Raw genomic sequence first — 19,216 nt, forward strand, 5'->3', positions numbered from 1 at the left:
GGCGGCACACCCATGTCTCAGCTGGTTGAATCTCCTTCCCTGTTTGACCCTAAGGTCTACAGACAGAACTGAGGCCACCAAGAGCAAAGACCCAGAGATGAGCTGGGCCACTAAGATGCCCTAGCTTAGACGCAGGTGGGTGGGTTGGAAGTCCACATTCTTAGGGCCTGTATTCCATCATCGGGGCGCTCTAGGGCATCTCTTTCTTTTTGGGAAGCAGGAATCCACTCAGGAGATGATCAGGAGATATGGGGGACCCACTGGCAATTATCACCCACCTTGGCCATTGCTTGAGCACAAGGGTTTGAGGCCCTGATAGTGATCCGGACCTGCAAGTGCCATAGATACCCAGGTTCTCCCTGTGGTACTGGGGCTTCCAGGACCACACCTGGCAGTGCCTAGGGGTCTGAAGGGCCACACCTGGCAGTGCCTAGGGGTCTTCAGGGCTACACCTGGCAGTGCTGGTGTGTGTAGGGGACCGTCTAGTGCTGGGAACCAAACCTGGGTTGGGTGCATGCACCCTAAATGCTGCACAGTCTCTCTTGGGGGTTTCTGATGTTACACTGTCATGCATACCCTGAGAATCCAGGAAATTCTGGGGTGCTTCTCACCATGCCTCGTGCCCTGTTGTGTTCTGTGGCATTTGGAAGGCCACTGTGCCACATCAAAAATTTCTTTCAGGCTACCCTGTTCCTGTAACCTTTGCGCTAATGGATGCTCTGGGGTCTCTGGAGGACAGTTGCCCGTTCCTGACACCCCGCCTGGGGAGGCCGGCCTCTCTACTTGTAATTCTCTGCACTCACAGGCATAACCCCCAGAGCAGGGCAGAGGGCAAAGGTTCTGGGGTCCCCACCTGTCACCCCACGGGAACCCATGGGCCCACCGACTGCATGACACTGTCCTCATTTGGTTTTATGGCTACATAAAAGGCCATGTCTTCTGCATTTGTGGGTGGGGTGGACCCCAGGACCCACTGGAACTGTCTTTCCAAGTGAAAGAGCAATGCTTGGGGGTGCATGTGGGGCTTCCTGGAAGCAAGCAGGCTGGGATTTGGGACCTTGATCCCTGGAAACCAAAGAACGGGGCATCATTGGGGAGGGCATGGATGGGTATACTGGGGACACTCACATTATAGCTCCAAAGGTATGTGGACAAAACCAAATCTTCTTTTGGGGGCTGTTCCTGCTAGTGGGTGTTCCTGATGGTGCTCAGGGCTTATCCCTGGCTCTGTGCTCAGGAATGACTCCTGGCAGGGTCCAGGGGACCACACAGGGTGCCAGAAATCAAATTGGAGTTGGCTCTGGCCAAGCAAGAACCTTACCCACTGTCTTACAATCTCTCCGGTCTCTCAAACATTTGAACATTTTAACATCTTGAACATTTTAACCTTCCTGCAGAGACAAGGAAGGGGCTCAGGGAGGAAAAGGTGGAGCCCTGAGTCATGGCATCAGAGATAGCCCCAAGGAGTCTACCAGCCAGTGGAGAGTGAGTGTGCTTGTCTGTGAGCAGAGGCTGGAAGTGGCAGTGGGAAGGAGACCCGGCATGGCTTGGCTCATCACGTGGCCTCAGAGGCTTGACCCCATGCTCTCCAGCCCCACTGTGGGAGACGCCTCCCCCGTGGGCACCTGTTACAAATGCCTCCCTCCTTACTGATACTCATCCTGGAAGTGGGAACCCATCCCATCCCACTTTCACGGGGTGGTGGGAGTAGGGGTGGGGAGGCTGTCGTCTTCTTCCTACCTGGGCTAGCTCTGAACCGCCCAGGTGGCCATCACCATCGGTGTCCAGCTGCTGGAACAGCGCTTCCACCAGCAGGCGTTTCTTCGAGGCAGGCTCCTGCCCATGGCCCCCACCCCCCAGGGGTTGCAGGCGGGCCTGGAGCACCAGAAGGGCATTCTTCAGGCGGGCATAGTCAGCCACGGAGCATGGGTCACCTGCAAGAGAACACGAGGTTACACAGACTCACCCTGGCTCTTGTGAGAACATGCCCTGCAGCCCCCTTGCATCCACATGGAGCAGTGCTTGGTGGCATGGCCGCCGGTGAGACCTGCGTGTCCATCTGTCCACATGTCCACCTCAGAGTAGTCAGAGAGCCCAGACCATGTGCCAGGGTTGGAGGTGAGTGGGGAAGGCTCTGCCAGGGGGAATGGGGAACTCTCAGGGCCGAGCCCGGCAGCGGCTTTAGGAAAAGCGGCCCCAAGTCTCCTCGTGAGAGCTGCTCTTTGCTTTAATCCTTCCCCAAACGCAGCTTTGGAATACTTGGGCTCACAGATGAGGGAGTTTTAGTTAACAGGACTAATAAGCCTTGTGTAAGTTAATTAGGTACACTCCCAGGGCTGGATTACTTCAAAACAAACATATGTACACAAGAAAAGAAAGCAGCCGTTTAGGGACTGAAAAGCCACATGCATGGCCTGGCCTGCTCTGGTGTCCCAGAGTGGCCTCCCAGCACCCGGCAGGTGGCCTGGCCCAGACCCGCATGGGATCACCCAGTAAACTGAGGCCCCTTTCCTCCTCCAGCTCCATTTCCCCACGTCCCTGCAGGATGGGGGTGCTTTCCAGCCGTGGCTTTGCTGAATCCTGGGGTTTGGGGCTGAAGTGTTTAGAGCTCATACCGAGCAGAGCCGACCGAGGCCAGCCTGCGGCAGAAGTTCACTGTCCAGGCTGGGCCTTTGTCTCTCCACTCCAGGTAGTGTCTAAAGCAGGGTGCAGAGCGCTGGCTTTGAGGTACCCTGCCTGCCGCTGCCTGGGTGTGTAACCCCAGGAAGGCCCCCTTGACCGTGCTGTGTCCCCGAGGCCTCTCTGAAGGGAAGTAGAGCAGAGCCTCCAAGGCTCGGCACAGCGAGGCACCCCCAGGGGGCACCCAGTGGGAAGGGAACCTGGCTATCCCACCCGCACCCGCACAGCCCCACCACTTCCTCTTAGGCTTATTTGTGTTTCTAGATTTTCTTCCAATTTGGGGTCAATTGATTCTCCTCAGAAACAGATGCTGGGACCATTTCCTTCTGCATGTTTATTTAGGAAAAAAAATCAATTGTTATGTTCGATACAATCAAATCTATTTGCTCCCTGGGAGTCTCTGAGCTCTGCCAAGAATGGTTTACAGTCCCCTCGCAGTGGGCCTTCCATCCTCCTCCCCCGCCGACTCCCCTCGTGCCCAGGCCTGCTGTTCCTGGCACCTCAGAGGACACCCTGCTGCAGCACTCCCCCTCCTCACCCTGTACAGGCCCCAAACCCAGCCACTGCCCTGAGGGAGCTGGGGGCTCTGGGCCCTCCTTCCAGGGCTCAGTTACGCTCACATCTCACTTGCTAGACCCCGCCAGGTGAACTTGAGCCCAGTAAGAGTGGAGTCGGGCTGATGGGGCCAGGCAGAGCATGGGGCTGCGTAGATCTGCAGGGATGGTACTGGGGATCCTGCCAGGTTTTCGTTTCTTTCTTTCTTATTTTATTTTTTAATTTTTACTAGTGAGACACCATGAGGTACAGTTGTAGACTTACAAATTTTTGTGCTTGGGTTTCAATTATACAATGATCAAGTACCCATCCCTCCACCAGTGCCCATTTTCCACCACCACGGATCCCAGTATCCCTCCCACTCCCCATCCCCCCTGTCCTACCCTGCCTCTGTGTCAGGGCATTCCCTTTTGTTCTCTCTCTCCTTTTGGGTGCTGTGGTTTGCACAAAAGGCATTGAGTCTGCCATGTTTTCATGGAGAGGGGGTCTTGGGGAGGGGGTGTGGGCCTGTCTAGAGGCTGCAAGGCCAAGTACACAGTGGACAGACCTCGCAAAGGGAAGGCTCCCGGAGGCCACCCAGCAGGCCACTGAAGGCAGACAGGGAGAGGGTCACTCCACCATCCTGACTTTCGAGAGCAGAGCTGCCTGTTGCCCCAGGTTCTGCACACTGGCCAGAGCTGGGGTCCATGGGTGAGTTACGGATCTCTCCCATCCCCAGCACCCTGTGCTTTGGCTTGGCCGTTACAATCGCATCCAGATAATTTACCCAGAGTTCCCGCATGTCCACAAGGTAGTGTTCCATGCCCACCTCCCCTGCAGGAAGCTCTGCTCACATTCAGAAATTGGTATGCGGGATGGGTGGGTACCCCTGTCTCCAGGGGGAGCTTGCTGAACCCCTGGACTTGCCATTGTCCCTTGTATTTTGGGTGCAGTATTTATTGATACCCTGTGTGCTAAAGGGAGGCCCACGGATGTGTGCGTGTGTGTGCGCATGTGTGTGCATGTGTGTGTCTGTGTGTGTGTGTTTCTTTCTTGGGCTGCAGGCCAAGGGAGTCTGGGAGAGACAGTAGGGCAGGAACAGGAGCGGGGAGTGGGGGCAGGGATCAGAAATCAGGATGCCAGGCTCCGAGCTCACACTGAACAGAACCTCATTGAACCCCCTTTATCCTCCCCTTTCCTGACGGTTGTCATTGTGCCTGGCCTCAGCTGGGCCCTTGGTCCTGAGCTGACCCCATGGGTTTTCAGAAGAGACACTTTTAAATTCCTCGTTGTCCCAGGAGCTCTCAGCATGAAACAAGGCTCAGGAGAGTTTAAGGCTGAGCTACGAGGGGGTGGGGGGAAATAAACTTCATGCCTGAGTCTCTTGGGGGTCGTGGGCACCTGAAGAAAGCCATGCTATGAGAGGTGTATCTGTGTCTCCCCAAGGTGATGCATCTCTGACACCCCCGTCCCACAGACCCCGCTTCTCTGCCCACATTCATGATTTACTAGCCAGCCATGTCCTGGTCTGACTTTGCACCATATGCCCCTGGTTTTGGAAGGACTTGGAGAGGAGCAGATGGCATGTGGGCACTGGTCAGCCACAAGAGAGAGCCAGCGGGGCTGCAAGTGTGCAGGAAAGCCACTCCACCCCGCTAGCCCTGGTATCCCAGTCACCAGCATGGGGTGGGGGAGCACAACCTCTCTCTTGACCGCCCCCCATTTCCCACCTCCAGGTTCCCTCCATCCAGGCACACGTGTCCACACCCAGGCTTATCCTCATCCTGCCCACCACCCTGAATGCTTGCAGGGACTGGGAGGGGCCGCTCAGCTGCGCTGCTCCCTAGCTAGGCTTCTGCTCAGGGACTTGTCCCTTACAGTGCCCTCCATCTGAAACATTCTCCACCCCAATCTCATGAGTGTCTGCTGCTGAGACACCAGTGATCTAAACTGGGGAGTTCCTGTTCTCTGAGATTCCCTGGAGAGGAGACCTGTGTCCCAGGGAGGAGGGGTCCACCTGTCTTTGGACACGGGCAGAATCCAGTCCTAGCCTGGCACTAGGGACCTCAGCTTCTATGGGGGTAAGGTCTGGGGGACTGGTGAAGGATTGGGGGGACCCTGCCTGGCAAGTGGCCCTGAGGGTGGGAAGGGCAGGGCAGCTTCCCCCTGAGAGAGCAAGGATGGTGAGATGTGCAGAGGGGTTGGGGAAGGGGAACGAGGACCACGAGGGGCCAGCATATGGGGGAGGGGCCAGCACACGGGGGCAAGGGGGTGAGTGTTCTGGGGGAGGGGCCAGCACATGGGGGCGCAGGGAGAGCCTGGGGGAGGGGCAGCTGCCAGGAGGTGCCAGGCATCACTGATGCAGCACACTGGTGAAGTCACAAGGCCATTTCCTCTGAGCGTTGGCAGCTTCTAGTCAAGAGAAAAGGGCTTGGGGGTTTCCATAGGATCTTGGAGGCCCTGGGAGCACTCCCAGCAATTCTTGGCCAACAAGGCTGGTAGATCCTGAGCTGGTGTGGGGCTTCCCAGGCCCTGGGGTGCTGGGGACACGGTCAGCCCGGAGGTGCTCAGGGGGCCATGTGTCGCTGGGGTTTGAACTCAGGTCCTGTTGCATGCAAGATACATGTTGCTGGCCACTCTGGCCCCAGGAAAGGATTAGAGCAATTACTTGTCCCAGGAAAGCCTTGTCATAGATCCTGGGAGCATTCTTGGGAGTCTCTGTCCCACCCCATCCTCAAGTCACACTCCTCTCCTGCTGCTCTGAGCAGCACCCCAGGGACAGAGCACCTTGTATCAACCTCTCCCCTCACTTTCCTGGACTCTCTTGGGGGTCACTCAGCCTCCTGGCCCAAAGCCCTGGGCGCTTCTGCTTGGTTCCCAGCCAGCAGGAGCTAGGGGGAGGCTCGAGCAGACGCTCTCTGAATTTGGGCACCTGCAAAGTGTCTCCCCAGACAGAGGTGTGGGGTGGGAAAGCATCTGGTGGTGACCCCCTAGAGGAAGATCACAGGAGGACTTGGGGAGACTGCCCAGCACCCCCGAGAGTGTGGGGAGCAGCACCATCCACCACTGTTCTCACCTGCTCTCTGGGTGTTTGATGAGCCCCTTTGAGTTCCTCACATGAGCATCCAGCACAGGCCTGAGGCCGGGAAGTGCCCCCAGGCTGACAGGGGGTTGCTGCTGTGTGAGTGTCCCTGGCACTGTCCCCTACGCAAGGCCCCACAGATTCTCTGGGGCTGACCAAGTGACTCTGGATGGGGTGTAAGCAGCCTCTCTGCAACCCTCCATGAGACAGCCTAGCCCCACTGCAGTTGCTTGGCACAAATGCTTATTGGACGCAGAGGTTAGTGACGCAGAGTGGCTCAGCGCGGGGTCAGTGCCACGTTCAGCCCCAACCACATGCCCTGTCCTGCCACGCCAGGCTGATGTACGTGTGCTACCTCAAGCTCCACTAAGCGATAACTGTCACATGTGGCAAGCTGGATGGAGCCCACCATGGGGTGTCTACCACCTCTGACCGCAGGACAGGCAGGGTCCTGTCAGCAAGACCATGGAGTGGACTGTGCAAAGGTCCACTGGCTGCACTGTGATTACCTTGGATCAAATGTGCTCCATGTCCCAGACATAGGACGTGACTCTCTTGCCTTCATCCATTCTTGTGTCTGATGCTGGCATGTGGCCCAGGCTCCTAGGACATCAGGGCCTGTTGGGCCACAGAAGCCTGTGACATCCTGCTCTGGTGACAAACATCGCTGAGAGGGCCCATACCTTCCGCCAGCCCAGATGCCCTCCACTTAGCAGAGCCAACCTGGTGTCCAGCCATTGCATGTATGTATATGTACGTGTGTGTGTGTGTGTGTGTGTGTGTGTGTGTACATGCATGTGTGTGCCCTGCCTGTTCCCAGTCCATGCCTGGTCTGGCAGATAAAATATTGATCAGACTGCTGCGGAGCCCAGAGTACGATCCTATTTTCATGTCAGAACTTGGTAATGAACTACATTTATCAAGACCATTCTCCACGAGAAAGGTCAGCCACGGATCTGGCTAAGTTGTTATGACACCTCATTAATCTAGTTCCCTCAATAATTGTCCCTCTTTGAAGATCCCTACAGTTCTCCCCTTCCAGCCCTGCTCCCTGCACGCAGAGGGAGATGATTAGAGAGCGGGCGGGCGGTTGCTGGATTCTTTGAGGCGAGAGATAGGAAGCAGGTAGCGGGGGCCCCTGGAGTGAAATGTCCATCAAAGGACGCTTCCATCGCAAACCACAGGGAAACAAGGGGCCAGCGTGGATGTTTCACTAGCACTGTACATGATGCTCCCTCCTCAAAGAGCCCAGGGGAGCTAGGAAGGGCCTCCCCATCCCGCTCAGCACAGCAGGAGGAGAGCCCCCAGACTGATGGCAGGGACCTCAGGTTCTGCAGTGAGACAGCCAGGTCTCCAGGGGGCCTCAGAACCCCAAGACGGAGGCTCCTGGAGTCTGGAACACAGTTGGCACCTCTTTCCCACAGCCCTGTGCCAGTCCTACACCAAGTCCTTGAAGCCTCAGGTGGGCCCTTTCCTGCCCTCCGCTGGCATGTCCCTTCCCACTGGACCAGGGGTTGCAGGTTGTGAGTGCCCCGCTAAGGTGCCCAGGGCATATCTGTGGGATTCCCATGGAGACGGGCTGTAGGAGTCTCACATTCTGCAGTGTAGGGGGTTGGGGTGGTAATGGGGGCCATGTCACCCATCCTCATCCCCTGGGAGGGGACCTGGTGTAAGACATGGGTATGGAGACATGACATAAGCTCATGGATGCCCTGGACTAGCCCCAGGGAGTAGACCCCCCTCATTGGGCAAGTGACCCCTAAATCTGAAGAGTGGGTTCAGAGTATAAAGGCTGACATGGTGGTGAGCCCCAGGGGCATTCCAGCTTCTGATGGTGCTGTGGTGCTGGGACTTGCTCTACAGGCCAGCTCTGCAGCTTGCCAGGCCTCTACGAACCCCAACACACTAGAGACACAGGACTGGGTTTCTCAACATCCCAAGAGGCTGCTCTCTGGAGGACCGGGGTGTGGACCATGGGGATGGAGTGGAAGGCAGGACATGCCAGGGTTGGGAGGGCTAGGTTCTGAGATCCCCACTGGGGCTAGAGTGATAGTAGATTGTGTAGGGCTCTTGCCTTGAATGCAGCTGACCTGGATTTGATCCCTGGCATCCCTGGCATCCCTGAGCTCTATAGGAATGACCCTGTGTGCAGAGCCAATAGAAACCCCAGAGCATCACTATTGCTGGGTGTGCGCCCCCCCCACCCCCACCAAAGTAAATGTATGGTGTGAGGACTTCACCTCTGCAGAATCCACATAGCAACCTGCCATACTCTCAGCCATAGCTCTGGACCCCAGTCCACCCCAGACACCCTCAAGGCCTCCACAGGATGAGGGAGAGTCTAGATGTGCCTGGGTCTTGTTGGCCAAAGTTGGGTGCTGATGGGCAGCTTCACAGCTTCCTCCACCACCCAAGATCATCTGCATCACTGGGGCTCACATCATCCTTGACAGACAATTAATGTCACTGCTGCCGGCCAACACAAACACGCATGACCTCACTGCCCAGGGCTGATGTCAGAGCTGCCAAAGGTCTGTTCTGAACCCCCAGAGTGGTGCACAAAGCAATAGGTGTTTTACTCCAGATCTACTGTGTGAGTTACTGTGACCTGACCAGAATTTAAGAGGAGCAGATTTTTTTTTTTTTTTGAGCCATACCCAGTGGTGCTCGCCACTCAGGTATCACTCCTGGCGGGCTCAGAGCACCATATGGGATTTCAGAGATCAAATCAGGTCGACTATACACAAGGCAAGCAGGCTACCCTGGCCCCAAGGGGAGAAGATGTTTAATTTGATGTCAATGTATGAACAAGAAAAATCCCGGGGCTGCCATTTCTGAGAAAATTCAATTAACAGTAAATGCCCAGACCAATAAATTAATCCTTTTTTAGATTTTTTTTTTTTCAGATTTTTGGGCCATACTCAAAAGTGTTTGTGGAGTCTCTCTCCACAGTGGTGGGGATTAAATCCAGGTCTTTCGGAAGCACTCAACCCTGAGAGTCATCTCCCTGGCCCCCAACAGGTTTATCTTCAGGAATAAATAAAGTGATTAAGTTTTCCTGATGGTGTTGACCAAGCCATAAAGTTTGACAAGTTCCAGGAGATTGTTATGCATTAATGAGAGGGACTCCCCTCAGAACCCCAACACATGAAGACCCAGGTCTCAGTCAGATACCTGGTGACCCCTGCTGGCTGGCTGTCCCCCTGTGGGGCCCAGGACTTCTGTCATTACTCCTCACATTCGTGCACTCTGAACTGTCCTGCCTGTTACACAGGTCCCGGCCAGCCACAAAGTCAGGCTGGACTTTGCCCTACAAGGCCTGCCCAGCCCGACTCTGCTAGAAGGGGTTTCTCCTGCCCTTGCAGCCACGTGGCCCGGCACCCTGGGGCTTTCTCCTCTCCCTTCTAATGCCTCCAAGGACCAATGGCGTAGACACCCCACTGCTGCCTGCTCTAGGTGCCAGCCCTGGAACCAGCTCCCGTGGCATCCTGCCGGCCTCCTGGGGTTAGCAGCAGGCCCAGCAGTGTCCTTGGTCTACGACTCTTTCCCTAGAGTCACATCCATCGTCCCCAGTGTCAAACATTTTGGGTTGAAGTGATAGGGTCCACTCTGGACCCACAGACAGATCTGAACACTGGACAGCTGAAGTTCCATACGGTCTTCAGCCCTGCCCATGGAGTGGGTGACCCCTCTTCCTTCCCCACTGTTCACCCAGATCCACCTGCACCAGCTTCAGATCAACCTTATTCCCACATCCGGTGGACAGGAAAGGAAGGGACCCCCCCACCCTCCAGACCTTTGTTAGATAAACGGCACATTTGCTCATGAATGTCTGCCTCATTTGATGTTGCTCCACACACCGCAGTTTGACATTTACAATCCTCTCTGCTAGTCCTATTAGAGAAAGCAAAATGGGCTTGAGTCCTGGGAGAGGGAGTCATGGAGTCTCTTTACGGCTGACTGGCACATCCACAGGGCGGCCCCAAGCAGAAGAGTAATGTTTGGAAACACCAATAAACCTGTAGTCTCCTGGAACAAGGGGTTTAATTTTTCTTTTGAGTTCCTGGTTAAGTCACACATAATAGTTTGCTTTACAAGTAACCCGTCTCTCGGGAAGGGGGACCCCAGCACCTGCTGCCCGTCAACCCTCTCACTGACCCGGAGGAGAAGCAGCAGTGCCAGCCTGGGAGGAGTCGCCAGATGCAGCTGAGAGGTACATGGTTCCATTCTCTCTGCTCCCGAGCCAGCTCTGGATGCTTCGGTCCCCCCTAGCATCTAACCATAGGCAAGAGTTACATTGCTGAAAGGGTGAACAACAGAGCTGCCCTCCTGCAGATTCAGGCCTGATGCAGTTCGCCAGTGCTGTCTCCAAAGCGGCCTCAGCGGAGGGCCAGGGATCGAACTCGGGCGTGTCCAGTACGGGCTCTGCGCCCAGGGTGACACTTTCTACTCTGGAGTCATGGCCCTGTGCACTGAGTGCTCTGAGATTGCTAAGTGGAACGGGCTGCGCCTTGTGGGCAGAGGACAAGGGGCGCACCCTCCAAGTTGTTCCCCTCAGCTGTTCCCAGTGGCCCTGGGGTGGTGCTGACCATGCAGCCAGCCCTGTCCTCGGAGCAGCTCCTGTGGCCCCACATGTGTCCTCCAAGACTGGCTTCTCTGGCTGTCATATTCCACCCTGTCCTGTCTCCCATCTCCGAAGCCCCCCTACACGGGACCACCACAGAGCAGGGGGCTGGGGGCCTCTCAGTTTCTCTGGCTCAATGTCTGCCTGGGTTCCTGAAATGCAGGGCTCTTTGGGGACTCTGTGAGGACCAGGGAGACATAAGCTGGACGGAGGCTTTAGGTTTCTCCTCAGTCAACTCTCAGACCCCAACAAGGGCCGGAGCAGAGGGAGGTGCTCAAGGCCTCCACACACGGCCGGCCCACACATGCTGCTGCTGATCGGGCCCTCCCACTGCCCCATAACCCCATTGCAAACTCCGGGGGCTTCATGTGGCCCAAGCTGGACCCACACAGAGATGGTGCCCTCCTGCGTACCCCACCTGGACATCTTGCCCAACCCGTCTGCAATCCAGGTGCCTGCACCTGCCTTCCGGCTTAGGCTCCATAGCATCACCTGACAGGTTCCTCCCTGCATCTCCCTCTCCTCTGAGGTTGGGCTTCAAGAGGAGGGCCCACCCCAAAGAGCCAAAAGATAGCAGTCTGGTCTCCAGGGTCCTTGGGGTAGGGTCAAGCTACTCTTCTGGGCTCAAAGAATCTGGTCCTCACCTGCCTCCCCTCACCTTCCCGCATGCTGGGTCAGGGCTCTGGAGTCGCCTGTGGGGTCCCCAGCAGGCCAGGCTCATCCAGGTGTCATGAGACCACAGCATTACCTGGCACCCCAGATAAATACCTCTTTTCCCTGGGGACCCGGGGGAGGGGCACTCACAAAGTGACTACAAAGCAAACAGAAGTTGTCCAGCTTCCAAGCAAGCACATCAATACTTGGTAACGACTGCCATAAACCCGCTTTCTGCTCCCTGCTAATAAACACCTCAGCCCCACTCCACACTGGCAGGATCTCCAAAGACACTGCGAAAGGCAGGGGAGCCATAAAGCTGCATAAAACACACTTGCGGACGAGCCTCCGACTCATTTCTTTGAAGCTTAATTGATGGGAAAAGCTTCTGGCCCTAGAGAAGTTAAAGGCCCATGGTGCGGAGATTAGATGAAGCGCCCCGAATTGCAGGCCACATGGAACTGGAAATCATTCTGCAGTAATTGCAAACACATTAATAAAATGATGATGTGGGTTTGCTCGGGACATAAAAGTGGGAATAAAATAATTCACTCAGATGACTCAACACAAACCTCTGATCTGGAATCGCGGGCTTTGAGGGCTCAAGCTCAGCTACCCTCTGGGGCTAGGACCTAGGTTGGGGTGTTCCACAGTGTTTTAGGGAGAACACGTGGGCCACTGCTAGGGGCTGGGGCCCGAGTTGTCAGAGGGGCCCCCGAGGCTCCTACATGCATGTGGAAGAGCCCATACCAGGGCCCTGTTCAGGGCCATGTGGAGCATCTTTCTCTGGAGCCATAGCGGAGTGGGCAGGACTCCAACCACGTCTGCACAGATGGTCTAAGGCCTACCCACGGCAAGGCCCCACTGACCTTCAGAGCCCAGGGCTCAGCTGAGAGCTCCACCAGCCCCCGCAGCTCACTTGCACCCTGTCCTAATACTGACTCACTGTGGTGTGTGTGTGTGTGTGTGTGTGTGTGTGTGTATGGGGATTCTGAAACATAGTCTTTTTTAAAAAGTAAAAAAAAGAGGGGATAGAGACAGTGCCTGGGCTACTGCACATGCCTTGTAGGCAGCAGGTGCTGGGGCCGTATCAGCTCCACACAGTAAACCAAGCATCACTGGGTGCAGTTTTGGAGGCCTCCCCCCACCCCCAGCACTGCTGAGGTGGCCTTGGCAATCCACTCACATCATGGGTTGGATAAGAGTTACAGGGAAGGGCCACTGCGCCTCCCAAGCTTTGGAGACCACCCCCGCTCCCCAATCTATCTAGAAAAGGGAAAAAAAACCATCACTATCTCCTCTACCTCTATTTCCACACATTGTCCTTGACAGTTGCATTGTACCTTCAAGTCTGGGGTGTGTATTTGCATGTTTAAACCAGCTTGTGGACCCCCAGGTTTCTGGTTGGTTCCTTATGGATTGTTCCCCAAAAAGGAAGCAGCTTCCTACCGACCCTGAAGTCCCCCCTCCCCTCCCCACCCCTCTAGTCACGGTCCCAGTGCTTGTGAGAGGAGAGGGACCAGGAAGCTGCCACCCACTCCTCATGAAGAAGAAATCCTGCACCACATACGTTACAGCCACACTCTCAGGCCTGATGCTGAGCACATCTGAAGGATCCGCATGTGTCAGTGTTTCTAATGGGGGCTGCGGTTGGGTGGTATTTGGTTGTGTTGCAGGTTGTGAGGGTCATTTGCATGAGGGTACAGATCCCATTCACTGATTCAAACTTACTCTGCAAGTCCCGATTTTGTACCGCTGCTCGGAGTACAATGCCACTGGAATTCAATCACTAAATTGTGAATTTCCTCAAGCCATGTCTGTTTAGTCAAGGGCTGAATATTGGGGAGTGGTAATAAATTCTGAAGTACAGGATTGTGGGGGAAGCAAGATAAAGTCAAATATGATTATTGACCAATGCTGACCTGCCTTAATCATCTGTACGCTAATTCCAGACATATATACGCACATATTGACAGTTCCATTACATAAATGCATTGACATTTTCAGCTGAGAAAATGCATCGAACAATTTAAAATTGCAATCTTTGGAGAACAGTAAGTAAATAAAAATATAGTAAAAGGCAGTGAAATCCTGGAGGGATGAGTGTTGGTGGGTAGAAAGTTAGCTCGGTGCAAGGTCTCAGCTGTTTAATGCAGTTTTACCATAGTTTTGAAAGTAATGCATGCAAACCCCAAACTTTAAGTAATTTATAAAGCCCAATTAAGTGATCTTTCTTCACCCTTCATTGATCCCTCTGACTTAACAGTCCACAGTAAAAAAATCTCAAACTTATTTGCTCCACCGCTCCCTTTATTAAAAAAAATTACTCAGCCTCTTCCTGAAATCCACATTCTTTAGGTGAACAAACAGGAGCTCTCTCAGTTGCACCTGAGGCTACTACTGCTTCCTTGGGTGCTTCCAGCATTAATTTCTTTTGGGCAGGGGAGGCTCCAAGAAGTGCTCAGAGGCCCATGTGGTGCCAGGGCTCAAACTGGCATCCTAGTGCATGGCAAAGACCCCGACGACCACTGAACTTTCTTCCTGGCTCTTACATTAATTTCCCCCTGGAGCGATGGCACAGCGGTAGGGCGTTGGCCTTGCACGCAGCCAACATGGCCGACCCGAGTTCGATTCCTCCGCCCCTCTCGGAGAGCCCGGCAAGCTACCGAGAGTATCTCGCCTGCACGGCAGAGCCTGGCAAGCTCCCCGTGACGTATTCGATATGCCAAACACAGTAACAACAAAGTCTCCAATGGAGACGTTACTGGGCCCGCTCGAGCAAATCAATGATCAACGGGAGGGCCTTTACTTTTTACTTTATTACATTCACCATATGGGTACTGGAGAGATTGCACAGGAATTAAGCCACTTGTCTTGCATCCTGTTGACCCCTATTGGAAGCCCTGGCACCATGTAGGATGCCCCCAAGTACTGCCAGAGATTGCCTCTGAACAGAGAGCCAGGAGTAACCCCAGAGCAATCATGGGTGAGGCCCACATTTTAATGATACACTCATGGTTCAGCCAGTGGCTCATCCTGGCTTTTTCTTCCACATTCTTGGTTGTCTCTGAATGTCTCATACCCCGCCTGTCTGTGCTACTGAACCTGGTTGGGTGTATGAGTGGCAGTGTTGTGCTGCTTTCCCTGGGAGAGTTGGCAGAGAGCTCAGCCTATGGGGATGGTCACCCCAGCTCCTGTGAACACACAGGCAGGCAGGGAACAGACTGACGATCTGCCCTGTTTTATCTGCTGGGATGTTCAGTTCAATTCCTTGACTCACATCAGCACCATAGACTTTCTTCTTAGTCCTCAAGAGGACCCTGAACAAGACATTCCCAAACCAAGCAAACAGCCGACGCCATTCACTGACCCTGGTGCTCACTGCCAGTGCTCACATGTGGATGTGGCTTAATTAGTCCCCATCACAGCTCCTGTGGCAGGGCTTCTTTTCAGAGCCAGGCATTTCACAGTTGCTTTATTTCCATTTATCTCATTTCCTCAAGCAGCCCCTGTCTTTACTCTAGAGATAAGAAAATAGACTCACACAGGTGTAAGTAAAGTGGCAGAACCGGAAGAGTTCAGGGCTTGCATCTACCCACCATGTGTTCCATGCTTGAGGCCACACAGACTGGTGCCCACCACACCTACCCCCTGTCCCCTCCCCGAGTGCATGATTTAAGAGGGCAGAGAGAGAGGCATTGTGAGGATCCTGCAGATCTGATCGTGTGCAGACTCAGTTTCCCTGCGACGGGGAACCATGGGGGAGGCTCCTTACATCACAGTTGACATCACAACCCAGAATTCCAGGTCAGACATGGCACCTCCTAATAGAGATAGCACAGCGGTATCTTGTAAGGTGTTTGCCTTATAAGTGGCCAACATGGCCGACCCGAGTTCGATTCCTCCGCCCCTCTCAGAGAGCCTGGCAAGCTACTGAGAGTATCTCGCCCGCACGGCAGAGCCTGGCAAGCTACCCGTGATGTATTCAATATACCAAACACAGTAACAACAAGTTTTATGATGAAGACATTACTGGGCCCGCTCGAGCAAATCGATGAACAACGGGAGGACCGTGACCATGACCGACCCTCCTGGGGACACTGGCGCCCAGGATTCCTCTCTGTCCTTCAGCAAGGGGTGCTATAGCTTAGAAGATCCTGGCTCAAATGTCCCCAGCATCAGTGCAGACACTGTCCCCCCCAAGTGCCCACACCAGAGCCTACTCTGCCTTATGAATGTCAGGAATCAGAAGATGAACTCTTGGCAGAAGACAGAAAGTGGAATGTTCCAGCGGCAGCAACCACAGCAATAAATGATACAAGAAACTTTCTAGAATTTTTACAAATCATAGTTTACAAGTCAGACTCTCAACAACCCCCAAACTACCTCCCTACAGATGCTGGGGGTCAACTCCCCCTCGAAGACAGGCCCTGGATTGGGGCTGGGCTTGTTCATGCAGACTTAGAAGGCCTAGATGATGCCGGGCTTCCCTGACTTCTACAAATGAGGGGGAGGGGTATCAGAGACAAAGGGGGGGGGAGAGAAAGAGAGAGAGAGGTTCAGGGAGAGATGTGGAAGCAGAGAGAGATAGAGGCAGAAAGAGAGAGAGATAGAAGCAGAGAGAGAAACAGAGAGACAGAGAGACCCATGCTCACATATGTCCATGCTGAAAGGGCCCAGATATCCTTCTGGAACACTGGGCTCATAAGTCATCCTGGCTGGGAGGGATGCAAGAGACACTAGTATGTCCAGCTCCTCACCAGAAGGCAGGCACCCAGGGCCAGGCCTAACTCAAGTCACAGGCAGGCAGGCAGGAGGGCTCTGTAAATGGTAGCTACAATGATGATATCTTTAGTAAGCTCGTCCACCATTAGACCAGACATGAGGCTGTGTGCTGGGGGCAAGTTTCATGCACAGAACTGAGACAGAGCCTATTTGGGGATCCTGAAACTCTGCAGAAACAATGAACTGGAAATGAAGAGTTTCCATTTGTGGAAGATAGGGCTTTGGAAAAACAATTTCTAAAGCTCCAGACTCTTGACTTTCAGTAGCAAGACACAGAGGTCTGGGTGCTGGAGAGAGAGTACAGTGGGTTAAGGTACATGATCGACCAAGGGTTGGTGCCTGGAACCCCATAGGGCTCCCGGCACTGCCAGGAATGATCCCAGAGTGCAGAGCCCTGAACACCACTGGGTATGGCCTCAAAACACAAAAAACGCACAAACAAAAAACAAACAAGACAAAAAGAGAGGGTCTGGCGGCTAGAGGGGCCTTTCCTGGAGGGGAAGAGCAAAGCCCTGAGAAAGTTGGTGGGGCCGGGACAATGGGAGTGTGTGTATGGAAGGTGTTGCCGCCCTCAGAGAGGCACTGTGGGTGCAGGGGAGGAGGGAGGACAGGAGGGGACCTGCAAGAGGCTGTGGGACCCCTCGGCTTTGCCTCCTCCACCTCACTTCCAAGTGACTCAGCTCAGAGCCCAGCTCGGGTTCCCTGCCTCCTTCCTGGGTGGGCAACTTCTCTCTGGTGGGGGAGGGAAGTCCTTGGCAGGAAGCCCACCACAGAGACACTGCCCCAAATGTCACAAACTCACCTAAGTGAGTGGAACTGGGTTCCCCGCTGTGGGCTCATACAAAGGGCTAAGCCGTAGTCGACTCGCCAGCACCTGGTAGCAAGAGCTGAGAGCCAGGACATGGGAGATGGTGGGACATGGACATGGGTCACTACACCTCGCGAAAGTTCCCAAGAATGTGCAGGCCACAAAAAAGAAACCCCATGGGGACAATGTCCTCTTCTCTGCTGAGTGCAGAGCCCTGCTCTGTGGGAGACTTGGGGGCCCCAGAGAGGAGCAGTGAATGGGGCCACTGACCAGCTGCTGGGAGATCACCGCGTGCGTGTGTGTGTGTGTGTGTGTGTGTGTGTGTATGTGTGCATACAGCTATGGGTGTTTGTGTGTATACACATATAGGGTGTGTGTGTGAGTGTGTGTATGCGTGCACATATGGGTGTGCATGTGAATGTGATTGTGTGAGTGTGTATGTGTGAGTGTGTGTGTGCGTGTGCACATATAGGTATGTGTGCATGTGTAGGTGTTTGCATGTATGGAATGTGTGTGAGTGTGAGTGCATGTGTGTGCACGTATGGGTGTGTGTTTGTATGTGTGAGTGTGTGTGCATGTGCACATATGGGTGTATATGTGCATGTGCAGGTATGGGTGTGTGTATGCATGAATGGAATGTGTGTATGAGTGTGTGAGTGTGTGAGTGTATGTGTGTGTGAGTATGCATGTTCATGTATGGGTGTGTGTGCTTCTTGTCATTCCTCCTGCAGCACTCTGTGGAGCTAAGCACAGTGTAGCACTTCTGATGGACAGGACACAGCCCTGCCGCCCAGAGAAGAGGAGAGTGGCAGGGGCAGCTGCCAGACCAAGAGGGTCGCTGGGCACTGTCCTAGCCCCAGGGTCACAAAGGATGGGCCAGTTCTGCCGCACTGTGCATGTCTGGCCAGCTGGAAGGCATGGGCAGGCCCTGGCTTCCCTCTCAGCTGGGAGAACGTGGGTAGTTGCCCACAGCTCTGGTCTCCAGGTGCCACCCGCCAACCCTCTTTCCCTCTCAGGCTTCTCTCAAGAGGTCTGGGTTCATGCAAAGGTAGTTTCGAAGCTCAGATTAGACTTTGCCAGGGTCATGCCCACAGTGCTGTGTCCTGGGGAGAGAATCAAGAGGTAGGGCTGGAGAGACAGGACAGGGGTGAGGGCACCTGCGTTGGATGCAGCTGACCCTGGTTCCATTTGCCGTATTCACGATTCCCCAAGCTCAGAGCTGGGAGTAGCCCCCGAGCAAGGCAGAGTGTTGGCCCACTGCCCTCTCCCCAACCAGGAAAGCCCTGCGACCCCACGGCAGGCCAGGGGCCCAATTCTTGGTGCTGCTGTGCTGGAGCACTCCTTGGGTCTTGAGACGGAGCTGAACAGCCAACACCCTCCTCCTAGGAAGCTGCATGGTGGGTGGCAGGGGGGGCGGAGGGGCACCCTATCCCTCCACCTCCCCATCAGTCATCTTTCTGGCACCTATGGGCACTTAAGCTGTCTCCTGTTACCCAGTGCCCCATGGCAAGGGCAGCTAGTGGGAAGGGCTTGGTGTGGAACACCATATGCCTGAAATTCTGTCAGCAATAACTTTGTAAATCAAGGTGCCTCAACAAAAATACATTTTTAAAATCTGGGATGCTTCCCCCTCTGTACCTTCCACCCCTATACCTCGGGGTCCCTCATAAACAATTACCAAGGGATAAGAGACGGAAAGAACGGCTTCCCCAAAACCCCTCCATGCTGGTGGACCTTAGCTGCAACACTGCCCTTCCCTCAGCCTGGAGCATCAGAGCTGCTCCCCCACCTCCTATCCCCAGCAGGTGGTAGGTTCCATGAGGAGCAGGTTCCTGGATGCTTCCTGGAAAGTCTGGTCCTCCATGAGGTGCTCAGGGATCCCCCATGTCTAGGCAGTCGCATCCCCTCTTTGAGCCCTATCCTACACCGCCAGGACTGTCTCATCTGTTTCTCCCCCAAATGGGGGGAGAATTTTAGGGGAGCTCTCCCACCAAGCACCGAGCCATTCCCTGACCTTTTAAAGCCTGTTTTACGGGCAGAAAGAACGAAG

General features: G+C 54.6%; 1 protein-coding gene across 1 annotated transcript in view; it reads right to left on the reverse strand.

The window, feature by feature from the left end:
* Nucleotides 1-19,216, reverse strand: part of FSTL4 (follistatin like 4) — a 304,947-nt gene that overhangs the window by 88,523 nt on the left and 197,208 nt on the right. The window contains exon 5 of the mRNA XM_056124385.1: nt 1,741-1,934. Coding sequence (XP_055980360.1) covers nt 1,741-1,934 — 194 coding nt within the window. The remainder of the gene's footprint in view (nt 1-1,740; nt 1,935-19,216) is intronic.

The sequence above is a fragment of the Sorex fumeus genome, unplaced genomic scaffold (assembly GCF_029834395.1).
Source record: "Sorex fumeus unplaced genomic scaffold, SorFum_2.1 ptg000051l, whole genome shotgun sequence".
Classification (NCBI taxonomy): Eukaryota; Metazoa; Chordata; class Mammalia; order Eulipotyphla; family Soricidae; genus Sorex; species Sorex fumeus.